Raw genomic sequence first — 13049 nt, 5'->3', positions numbered from 1 at the left:
CGATGTCACTTCCTGGATAACGTGGCGATGTCACTTCCTGGATAACATGGCGATGTCACTTCCTGGATAACATGGCGATGTCACTTCCTGGATAACATGGTGATGTCACTTCCTGGATAACATGGCGATGTCACTTCCTGGATAACGCGGTGATGTCACTTCCTGGATAACATGGCGATGTCACTTCCTGGATAACGCGGTGATGTCACTTCCTGGATAACATGGTGATGTCATTTCCTGGATAACATGGTGATGTCACTTCCTGGATAACATGGTGATGTCACGGCCCAACTCCCAGAGCTGTGCAGGCTGTGGCTGCTGGAGAGGATGATGGCAGGGGGACACTGAGGGACACTGAGCATCTCTCTGCCATCATCCTCTCCAGCAGCCACAGCCCGCACAGCTCTGGGAGTTGGGCTGTGACATCACCATGTTATCCAGGAAGTGACATCCCCATGTTATCCAGGAAGTGACATCACTGCGTTATCCAGGAAGTGACATCACTGCGTTATCCAGGAAGTGACATCACTGCGTTATCCAGGAAGTGACATCACTGCGTTATCCAGGAAGTGACATCACCGCGTTATCCAGGAAGTGACATCACCGCGTTATGCAGGAAGTGACATCACTGTGTTATCCAGGGCTGTGGATTTTGATTTAGTTTTGGCTGGAGTCGGAGTCCGAAAAAAATGTACCGACACCGACTCCAGCTTTAAAAAAATCTTTAAAAAATGTAGAATTGAATTTTGATATTAATTTTACAAGTTTTGCTCATGAATATATATTATGAGCAACATTCTAATAGGACACTGGCCCTATTACATAAGGGTGGTCGGGGAATATATCAGTAATAGGACACTGGCCCTATTACATAAGGGTGGTAGGGGAATATATCAGTAATAGGACACTGGCCCTATTACATAAGGGTGGTCGGGGAATATATCAGTAATAGGACACTGGCCCTATTACATAAGGGTAGTCGGGGGATATATCAGTAATAGGACACTGGCCCTATTACATAAGGGTGGTCGGGGAATATATCAGTAATAGGACACTGGCCCTATTACATAAGGGTGGTCGGGGAATATATCAGTCATAGGACACTGGCCCTATTACATAAGGGTGGTCGGGGAATATATCAGTAATAGGACACTGGCCCTATTACATAAGGGTGGTCGGGGAATATATCAGTAATAGGACACTGGCCCTATTACATAAGGGTGGTCGGGGAATATATCAGTAATAGGACACTGGCCCTATTACATAAGGGTGGTCGGGGAATATCTCAGTAATAGGACACTGGCCCTATTACATAAGGGTGGTCGGGGAATATATCAGTAATAGGACACTGGCCCTATTACATAAGGGTGGTCGGGGAATATATCAGTAATAGGACACTGGCCCTATTACATAAGGGTGGTCGGGGAATATATCAGTAATAGGACACTGGCCCTATTACATAAGGGTGGTCGGGGGATATATCAGTAATAGGACACTGGCCCTATTACATAAGGGTGGTCGGGGGATATATCAGTAATAGGACACTGGCCCTATTATATAAGGGTGGTCGGGGAATATATCAGTAATAGGACACTGGGCCTATTACATAAGGGTGGTCGGGGAATATATCAGTAATAGGACACTGGCCCTATTAGATAAGGGTGGTCGGGGGATATATCAGTAATAGGACATTACCCCTATTACATAAGGGTGGTCGGGGAATATATCAGTAATAGGACACTGGCCCTATTACATAAGGGTGGTCGGGGGATATATCAGTAATAGGACACTACCCCTATTACATAAGGGTGGTCGGGGAATATATCAGTAATAGGACACTACCACTATTACATAAGGGTGGTCGAGGGATATATCAGTAATAGGACACTGGCCCTATTACATAAGGGTGGTCGGGAATATATCAGTAATAGGACACTGGCCCTATTACATAAGGGTGGTCGGGTGATATATCAGTAATAGGACACTGGCCCTATTACATAAGGGTGGTCGGGAATATATCAGTAATAGGACACTGGCCCTATTACATAAGGGTGGTCGGGGGATATATCAGTAATAGGACACTACCCCTATTACATAAGGGTGGTCGGGGAATATATCAGTAATAGGACACTGGCCCTTTTACATAAGGGTGGTCGGGGAATATATCAGTAATAGGACACTGGCCCTATTACGTAAGGGTGGTCGGGGAATATATCAGTAATAGGACACTGGCCCTATTAGATAAGGGTGGTCGGGGGATATATCAGTAATAGGACATTACCCCTATTACATAAGGGTGGTCGGGGAATATATCAGTAATAGGACACTGGCCCTATTACATAAGGGTGGTCGGGGAATATATCAGTAATAGGACACTGGCCCTATTACATAAGGGTGGTCGGGGGATATATCAGTAATAGGACACTACCCCTATTACATAAGGGTGGTCGGGGAATATATCAGTAATAGGACACTACCCCTATTACATAAGGGTGGTCGGGGGATATATCAGTAATAGGACACTACCCCTATTACATAAGGGTGGTCGGGGGATATATCAGTAATAGGACACTGGCCCTATTACATAAGGGTGGTCAGGGAATATATCAGTAATAGGGCACTGGCCCTATTAGATAAGGGTGGTCGGGTGATATATCAGTAATAGGACACTGGCCCTATTATATAAGGGTGGTCGGGGAATATATCAGTAATAGGACACTGGCCCTATTACATAAGGGTAGTCGGGGAATATATCAGTAATAGGACACTGGCCCTATTACATAATAGTGGTCGGGAATATATCAGTAATAGGACACTGGCCCTATTACATAAGGGTGGTCGGGGAATATATCAGTAATAGGACACTGGCCCTATTACATAAGGGTGGTCGGGGGAATATATCAGTTATAGGACACTACCCGTATTACATAAGGGTGGTCGGGGAATATATCAGTAATAGGACACTGCCCCTATTACATAAGGGTGGTCGGGGAATATATCAGTAATAGGACACTGGCCCTATTACATAAGGGTGGTCGGGGGATATATCAGTAATAGGACACTGACCCTATTAGATAAGGGTGGTCGGGGAATATATCAGTAATAGGACACTGGCCCTATTACATAAGGGTGGTCGGGGAATATGTCAGTAATAGGACACTACCCCTATTACATAAGGGTGGTCGGGGAATATATCAGTAATAGGACATTGGCCCTATTACATAAGGGTGGTCGGGGAATATATCAGTAATAGGACACTACCACTATTACATAAGGGTGGTCGAGGGATATATCAGTAATAGGACACTGGCCCTATTACATAAGGGTGGTCGGGAATATATCAGTAATAGGACACTGGCCCTATTACATAAGGGTGGTCGGGTGATATATCAGTAATAGGACACTGGCCCTATTACATAAGGGTGGTCGGGAATATATCAGTAATAGGACACTGGCCCTATTACATAAGGGTGGTCGGGGGATATATCAGTAATAGGACACTACCCCTATTACATAAGGGTGGTCGGGGAATATATCAGTAATAGGACACTGGCCCTTTTACATAAGGGTGGTCGGGGAATATATCAGTAATAGGACACTGGCCCTATTACGTAAGGGTGGTCAGGGAATATATCAGTAATAGGACACTGGCCCTATTAGATAAGGGTGGTCGGGGGATATATCAGTAATAGGACATTACCCCTATTACATAAGGGTGGTCGGGGAATATATCAGTAATAGGACACTGGCCCTATTACATAAGGGTGGTCGGGGAATATATCAGTAATAGGACACTGGCCCTATTACATAAGGGTGGTCGGGGGATATATCAGTAATAGGACACTACCCCTATTACATAAGGGTGGTCGGGGAATATATCAGTAATAGGACACTACCCCTATTACATAAGGGTGGTCGGGGAATATATCAGTAATAGGACACTGGCCCTATTACATAAGGGTGGTCGGGGAATATATCAGTAATAGGACACTGGGCCTATTACATAAGGGTGGTCGGGGAAAAGTTGTCGGTCACTATTTGGCAGTTTGTTTCTGAGCTGGAAGAGTCCATTGTGTGGGGGGAGATCTGTGCTGGTCTCTTCCTGGATGCTGGATGACTGTATATGAGCAGCGGTGTAATATGGAGATATCCTGTGTAATATAGAGGAGGAGGAGAAGACATAAGTAGTGTAGCTGTAACCTCTGTCCTCAGTGCCGGGTTTTCTCTCTGGGAAAAGATTGTGTGTTTTTCTTCAGTGTTCTATGGCTGCAGCTGTGTGTGTGTGTGTGTGTGTGTGTGTGTGCTATTGCGTGCCCCCACAGTGACCTTCTATATTACTGTGTGACCTCTCTCTATATCACTATGTGTGACCCCTCTATATCACTATGTGTGACCCCTCTCTATATCACTATGTGTGACCCCTCTCTATATCACTATGTGTGACCCCTCTCTATATCACTATGTGTGACCCCTCTCTATATCACTATGTGTGACCCCTCTCTATATCACTATGTGTGACCTCTATATCACTGTGTGACCCCTCTCTATATCACTATGTGTGACCCCTCTCTATATCACTATGTGTGACCCCTCTCTCTATATCACTATGTGTGACCCCTCTCTATATCACTATGTGTGACCCCTCTCTATATCACTATGTGTGACCTCTCTATATCACTATGTGTGACCTCTCTCTATATCACTGTGTGTGACCTCTCTATATCACTATGTGTGACCCCTCTCTATATCACTATGTGTGACCTCTGTCTATATCACTATGTGTGACCCCTCTCTATATCACTTAGTGTGACCCCTCTCTATATCACTATGTGTGACCCCTCTCTATATCACTATGTGTGACCCCTCTATATCACTATGTGTGACCTCTATATCACTGTGTGACCCCTCTCTATATCACTATGTGTGACCCCTCTCTATATCACTATGTGTGACCTCTCTATATCACTATGTGTGACCCCTCTCTATATCACTATGTGTGACCTCTCTATATCACTATGTGTGACCTCTCTCTATATCACTATGTGTGACCCCTCTCTATATCACTATGTGTGACCCCTCTCTATATCACTATGTGTGACACCTCTCTATATCACTATGTGTGACACCTCTATATCACTATGTGTGACCTCTATATCACTGTGTGACCCCTCTCTATATCACTATGTGTGACCCCTCTCTATATCACTGTGTGACCCCTCTCTATATCACTATGTGTGACCCCTCTCTATATCACTATGTGTGACCCCTCTCTATATCACTATGTGTGACACCTCTCTATATCACTATGTGTGACCTCTATCTATATCACTCTGTGTGACCCCTCTCTATATCGCTATGTGTGACCTCTCTCTATATCGCTCTGTGTGACCCCTCTCTATATCACTATGTGTGACCCCTCTCTATATCACTGTGTGACCTCTCTATATCACTATGTGTGACCCCCTCTCTATATCACTATGTGTGACCTCTCTATATCACTATGTGTGACCTCTCTATATCACTATGTGTGACCTCTCTATATCACTATGTGTGACCCCTCTCTATATCACTATGTGTGACCTCTCTATATCACTGTGTGACCCCTCTCTATATCACTGTGTGTGACCTCTCTATATCACTATGTGTGACCCCTCTCTATATCACTATGTGTGACCCCTCTCTATATCACTATGTGTGACCCCTCTCTATATCACTATGTGTGACCTCTCTATATCACTATGTGTGACCTCTCTATATCACTATGTGTGACCTCTCTATATCACTATGTGTGACCACTCTCTATATCACTATGTATACGTGATGGTATACATACGTGCTCTGACACTTTGTTCCGGGGGGAGGGGGTTGGTGGTGCTGTCTGACATTGTGCCGGGAGGGTCGGTGGTGTGCTCTGACACTCTGTGCCAGGAGGGGGCGGGGTCGTTGGTGTGCTCTGACACTCTATGCCAGGAGGGAGGGGGGTGGGGGGTGTGCTCTGACACTGTGCCGGGAGGGAGGGGGGTTGGTGGTGCAGTCTGACATTGTGCCTGAAGGGTCAGTGGTGTGCTCTGACACTCTGTGCCAGGAGGGAGGGGGGTGGGTGGTGTGCTCTGACACTGTGCCGGGAGGGAGGGGGGTTGGTGGTGTGCTCTGACACTGTGCCGGGAGGGAGGGGAGGTTGGTGGTGCGGTCTGACATTGTGCCGGGAGGGTCGGTGGTGTGCTCTGACACTCTGTGCCAGGAGGGAGGGGGGTCAGTGGTGTGCTCTGACACTGTGCCGAGAGGGGGGGGGACGGTACAGACAGCTCTGTTTAGTGAGAACCTGTAATATGTCTCTATGGTAACAGACTACAGACAGCTCTGTGTAATCAAAACCTGTAATGTGTCACTATGATCATGGACTACAGACAGCTCTGTGTTAATCAGAACCCTGATATGTCCCCATGGTAACAGACTACAGACAGCTCTTTGTAGTCATAACCTGTAATGAGTCTCTATGGTAACAGACTACAGACAGCTCTGTGTAGTCAGAACCTGTAATGTGTCACTATGATCATGGACTACAGACAGCTCTGTTTAGTCAGAACCCTAATATGTCCCCATGGTAACAGACTACAGACAGCTCTGTGTTGTCTGAACCTGTAATATGTCCCCATGGTAACAGACTACAGACAGCTCTTTGTAGTCTGAACCTGTAATATGTCCCCATGGTAACAGACTACAGACAGCTCTGTGTAGTCCGAACCTGTAATATGTCCCCATGGTAACAGACTACAGACAGCTCTGTGTAGTCTGAACCTGTAATATGTCTCCATGATAACAGACTAAAGACAGCTCTGTGTAGTCTGAACCTGTAATATGTCCCCATGGTAGCAGACTACAGACAGCTCTGTGTAGTCTGAACCTGTAATATGTCCCCATGGTAACAGACTACAGACAGCTCTGTGTAGTCTCAACCTGTAATATGTCCCCATGGTAACAGACTACAGACAGCTCTGTGTAGTCATAACCTGTAATGTGTCTCTATGGTAACAGACTACAGACAGCTCTGTGCAATCAAAACCTGTAATGTGTCACTATGATCATGGACTACAGACAGCTCTGTTTAATCAGAACCCTGATATGTCCCCATGGTAACAGACTACAGACAGCTCTTTGTAGTCTGAACCTGTAATGTGTCTCTATGGTAACAGACTACAGACAGCTCTGTGTAGTCAGAACCTGTAATGTGTCACTATGATCATGGACTACAGACAGCTCTGTTTAATCAGAACCCTGATATGTCCCCATGGTAACAGACTACAGACAGCTCTTTGTAGTCTGAACCTGTAATGTGTCTCTATGGTAACAGACTACAGACAGCTCTGTGTAGTCAGAAAATGTAATGTGTCACTATGATCATGGACTACAGACAGCTCTGTTTAGTCAGAACCCTAATATGTCCCCATGGTAACAGACTACAGACAGCTCTGTGTAGTCTGAACCTGTAATATGTCCCCATGGTAACAGACTACAGACAGCTCTGTGTAGTCTGAACTTGTAATATGTCCCCATGGTAACACACTACAGACAGCTCTGTGTAGTCCCAACCTGTGATATGTCCCCATGGTAACAGACTACAGACAGCTCTCTGTAGTCTGAATCTGTAATATGTCCCCATGGTAACAGACTACAGACAGCTCTCTGTAGTCTGAATCTGTAATATGTCCCCATGGTAACAGACTACAGACAGCTCTGTGTAGTCTGAACCTGTAATGTGTCTCCATGATAACAGACTAAAGACAGCTCTGTGTAGTCTGAACCTGTAATATGTCCCCATGGTAACAGACTACAGACAGCTCTGTGTAGTCTGAACCTGTAATATGTCCCATGTCCCCATGGTAACAGACTACAGACAGCTCTCTGTAGTCTGAATCTGTAATATGTCCCCATGGTAACAGACTACAGACAGCTCTGTGTAGTCTGAACCTGTAATATGGCCCCATGGTAACAGACTACAGACAGCTCTGTGTAGTCTGAACCTGTAATATGGCCCCATGGTAACAGACTACAGACAGCTCTGTGTAGTCTGATGTGCATTGTATTTGTATGGTTACAAACCACAAACAACCCTGTGTGGTCGGGGAGGGGGGGGGCATATAAGCTGACACTCTGTTCTCCATAATACAGCAGGACTTCTGACCTCCCACTGTCTTCTCTCCAGCTCCCCCATAGACCCAGGACGGTGGGCGCCGCTGTATATATCACTGATCCCCGGGGATATGTGTAGACGCCAGCACCTCCACAGGAGAGCTAACAGCATCATGGCAAAGGTATATAGGAACATGCAGTATACATTGTGTTATATGGGTCATATACATATATATAGGGGTCTCCAGTATATACAGTATGTTATATAGTTCATGTATACATATATATATAAGGGTGTACAGTCTATATGGTCTTTTATGTCAATCATACATATATATATATATATATATATATATATATATAGGGGCATCCAGAATATACAGTGTTAGGCCATGTTCACATGGCGTAAGACACCGGCCGTTGTCAAAGATGATCTTTATTTGGGATGCGGGTGCATCGGTGTGCCAATTCACCGGAGCCGCACGCTCCATTGTGTGAACCAGCAGGTTCTCTGCAGACGCTATTCAATGAGTCCCGGCCGGAGCATATACTAAGTGTATGTATATATGATCTATTTGTATACACTCCGGACGGGATTCCATTCATTGAAATGCAACGTTTTATGGCCGTGATTTATGTAAAACATATGTTGTGTGAACATGGCCGTATTATGATTAATATAGGAGACGTCCAGTATATACAGTCTGTTATGTCGACTACATGTATGTATTCACAAAAAAACACAGAAAAATGCAACAGCTCACCGCAATGGCAAGATACAGACCCACTACAGACATGAAAATAGTTAAAGGGGTTATCCAGCGCTACAACAACATGGCCACTTACCCCCCTACTGTTGTCCCCAGTTCAGGTGCGGTTTGCAATTAAGCTCCATTTACTTCAATGGAACTGAGTTTCAAATCCCCACCCAAACTGGAGACAACATTAGGGGAAAGTGGCCATGTTTTTGTAGCGCTGGATAACCCCTTTAACCCCTTAACGACATCGGGCGTAAATTTACGCCCTGATGCCGGTAAGGGAGTTCAGAGCGGGGCCGCGCGGCAGCCCCGCTCTGAACCGCGCCGGTCCCGGGTGCCGCGTGTAGCCCGGGACCGTAGGTATTAGCGGGCACGGTCCGATCGCCGTGCCCGCTAATACAGTAATCGGATGCAGCTGTCAAAGTTGACAGCTGCATCCGATTACCGGACGCAGCGTCATCCCTGGTGTCTAGTGGGGAGATCGCTCCTCCGGGATGTTATCCCGGAGGAGCGATCTCCGTAAATGAAGCCGGCCGGGGACCGCTCCAAGATGGCGCCGTCCCCGGCTCGGCACTCGTTTACTTCCGGCTGCAGCAGCCGGAAGTAAACGAGTGCCTATCTCATGGATCTCTGCAGCATATCTATGCTGCAGAGATCTCTATGAGAGATCAAAGCACTTATACTAGAAGTCCCCTAGGGGGAATAACCCTAACCCCAGGGGGGGAATAACCCTAACCCCAGGGGGGAATAACCCTAACCCCAGGGGGGGGAATAACCCTAACCCCAGGGGGGGGAATAACCCTAACCCCAGGGGGAATAACCCTAACCCCAGGGGGGAATAACCCTAACCCCAGGGGGGCTTCTAGTATAAGTGTAAAAGTTTAAAAAAAAATGTCATTAATAGTAAAAAGCCCCCTCCCCTAATAAAAGTCTGAATCACCCCCCTTTTCCCAGGTTATAAATAAAAGTAAATAAATAAATAAATAAATAAACATGTTTGCTATCGCCGCGTGCGTAATCGCCCGAACTATTAATTAATCACATTCCTGATCTCGCACGGTAAATGGCGTCAGCGCAAAAAAAATCCCAAAGTGCAAAATTGCGCATTTTTGGTCGCATCAAATCCAGAAAAATTGTAATAAAAAGCGATCAAAAAGTCGTATATGCGCAATCAAGGTACCGATAGAAAGAACATGTCATGGCGCAAAAAATGACACCTGACACAGCCCCATAGACCAAAGGATAAAAGCGCTATAAGCCTGGGAATGGAGCGGTTTTAAGTGTTGTATATTTGTTGACAATGGTTTAAATTTTTTAGAGGCCATCCGATACAATATAAGTTATACATGTTACATATCGTTTTAATCGTAACGACTTGAGGAACATATATAACAAGTCAGTTTTACCCCAGGGCGAATGGCGTAAAAACACATTTCCCCCAAATAAACAAAATGCATTTTTTTTTTCAATTTCACCACACTTTGAATTTTTTTCTGGTTTCGCAGTGTACTTTATGCAAAAATTCAGCCTGTCATTGCAAAGTACAATTAGTGACGCAAAAAATAAGGGCTCATGTGGGTCTCTAGTTGGAAAAATGCAAGTGCTATGGCCTTTTATGCACAAGGAGGAAAAAACGAAAACGCAAAAATCGAAATTTGCTCTGTCCTTAAAGGGTTAAGCTCCATTCATTTCAATATAACTGAGCAGCAAAAGCCCGCCCAAGCTGGAGACAAGAGGGGCTGTCGCTGGAAGAAAGTGGCCATGTTTTTGTAGCACTGGATAACCCCTTTAAAAGCAATACATGTATATATTGTAGACGTCCAGGATATACAGCCTGTTATGGTGACTACATGTATATATTTTAGACGTCCAGTATATACAGTCTGGTATGGTGACTATATGTATATATTGTGGACGTCCAATATATACAGTCTGGTATGGTGACTACATGTATATATTTTAGACGTCCAGTATATCCAGTCTGGTATGGTGACTATATGTATATATTGTGGACGTCCAATATATACAGTCTGGTATGGTGACTATATGTATATATTGTAGACGTCCAGTATATACAGTCTGGTATGGTGACTATATGTATATATTGTGGACGTCCAGTATATACAGCCTGTTATGGTGACTATATGTATATATTGTAGACGTCCAGTATATACAGTCTGGTATGGTGACTATATGTGTATATTGTAGACGTCCAGTATATACAGCCTGTTATGGTGACTACATGTATATATTGTAGACGTCCAGTATATACAGTCTGGTATGGTGACTATATGTGTATATTGTAGACGTCCAGTATATACAGCCTGTTATGGTGACTATATGTATATATTGTGGACGTCCAGTATATACAGTCTGGTATGGTGACTATATGTATATATTGTAGACGTCCAGTATATACAGCCTGGTATGGTGACTATATGTATATATTGTAGACGTCCAGTATATACAGTCTGGTATGGTGACTATATGTATATATTGTGGACGTCCAGTATATACAGTCTGGTATGGTGACTATATGTATATATTGTGGACGTCCAATATATACAGTCTGGTATGGTGACTATATGTATATATTGTAGACGTCCAGTATATACAGTCTGGTATGGTGACTATATGTATATATTGTAGACGTCCAGTATATACAGTCTGGTATGGTGACTTTATGTATATATTGTAGACGTCCAGTATATACAGCCTGTTATGGTGACTATATGTATTGTAGACATGTCACTGGAGATGTGTTCGAGGGGGTGTACATCTCACCTAGGCTGATGCATAGTGTGAGATGGTGAGTCCAGGAGGGATCTGTTGCTCAGCAGTGCTATGCTGCTGAGTTAGGGCCCTATTCCACCGGACAATTATCGTTCAGATTATCGTTAAATCGTTCGAATCTAAACAATAATCGTTCGGTTGAAATGCAGTAACGATTAACGACCGAACGAGAAATTGTTGATCGCTTTATAAGACCTGGACCTATTTTTATCGTTGCTCGTTCGCAAAACGTTCGCATTGAATAAGACATCGTTTGGTCGTTTGCAATAGATAAGAACGCAATAGCGAATAAATACGGAAGAAGAAACGATTGCAATTACGATCATAAGTAACGATTATCGTTCCATGGAAATGAGTGAATTTTTTCAGGTCTTTCGCAATAGCGGTCGTTTGAGATCGTTAATCGTTAACAATTATGCTAACGATAATCGTCCGGTGGAATAGGGCCCTTATTATTTATTGTTACCGGGCCTGGATTTACTGGAATGGTGGATAGGTTGGTAGTGGGATCTGCCATTCCCTCCCCCTCGATCCAGTGTGGGTTTTGGGGTCAGGTGAGCTCTGATCCCAATCAGCCTGAGAAGGCAAAAGGTGAGCTCAGTGTACAGGTCCTTGCTCTCAGCCAGGAGTGAACAGCCTGCATGGTGTTTGGTGAGAGCTGGGAAGACAGCCGCTGCTGGGGCCTATTCACACCCCGCAATACTGCCGACTGAAGTGCCAGAGAGGTAACCTGCGTTGTTAGTTAGCGCCCAGACGGGCAAGACCTTTTGTTTTGTTCTTAAAGCGCAGTGTTGCTATATTTCTGTTATGGACGGTTTATGCTACAAATAAACGCCAAGCCGTTATTTTACAAGTCCAAGTCTGCTGTGAACTGTGTCCAAACACACCATCCCCCGGGAAGATCCCTACAGTATATATTGTGGACGTCCAGTATATACAGTCTGGTATGGTGACTATATGTATATATTGTAGGCGTCCAGTATATACAGTCTGGTATGGTGACTATATGTATATATTGTAGACGTCCAGTATATACAGCCTGGTATGGTGACTATATGTATATATTGTAGACGTCCAGTATATACAGCCTGGTATGGTGACTATATGTATATATTGTAGGCGTCCACTATATACAGTCTGGTATGGTGACTATATGTATATATTGTAGACGTCCAGTATATACAGCCTGGTATGGTGACTATATGTATATATTGTAGGCGTCCACTATATACAGCCTGTTATGGTGACTATATGTATATATTGTGGACGTCCAGTATATACAGTCTGGTATGGTGACTATATGTATATATTGTGGACGTCCAGTATATACAGTCTGGTATGGTGACTATATGTATATATTGTAGACGT

The 13049-nt window shown here is 44.5% G+C and overlaps 1 protein-coding gene across 1 annotated transcript in view; it reads left to right on the top strand.

Annotated features, from left to right (window-relative positions):
- The window catches only part of PPP1R26 (protein phosphatase 1 regulatory subunit 26), a 41881-nt gene that overhangs the window by 24817 nt on the left and 4015 nt on the right, over positions 1–13049 (top strand). Inside the window, exon 3 of the mRNA XM_069986408.1 lies at positions 8204–8312. Within this exon, the coding sequence (XP_069842509.1) occupies positions 8204–8312 (109 nt within the window). The remainder of the gene's footprint in view (positions 1–8203; positions 8313–13049) is intronic.

The sequence above is a fragment of the Dendropsophus ebraccatus genome, chromosome 10 (assembly GCF_027789765.1).
Source record: "Dendropsophus ebraccatus isolate aDenEbr1 chromosome 10, aDenEbr1.pat, whole genome shotgun sequence".
NCBI classification, from domain to species: Eukaryota; Metazoa; Chordata; class Amphibia; order Anura; family Hylidae; genus Dendropsophus; species Dendropsophus ebraccatus.
This window is presented reverse-complemented; position numbering and strand designations above follow the sequence as displayed.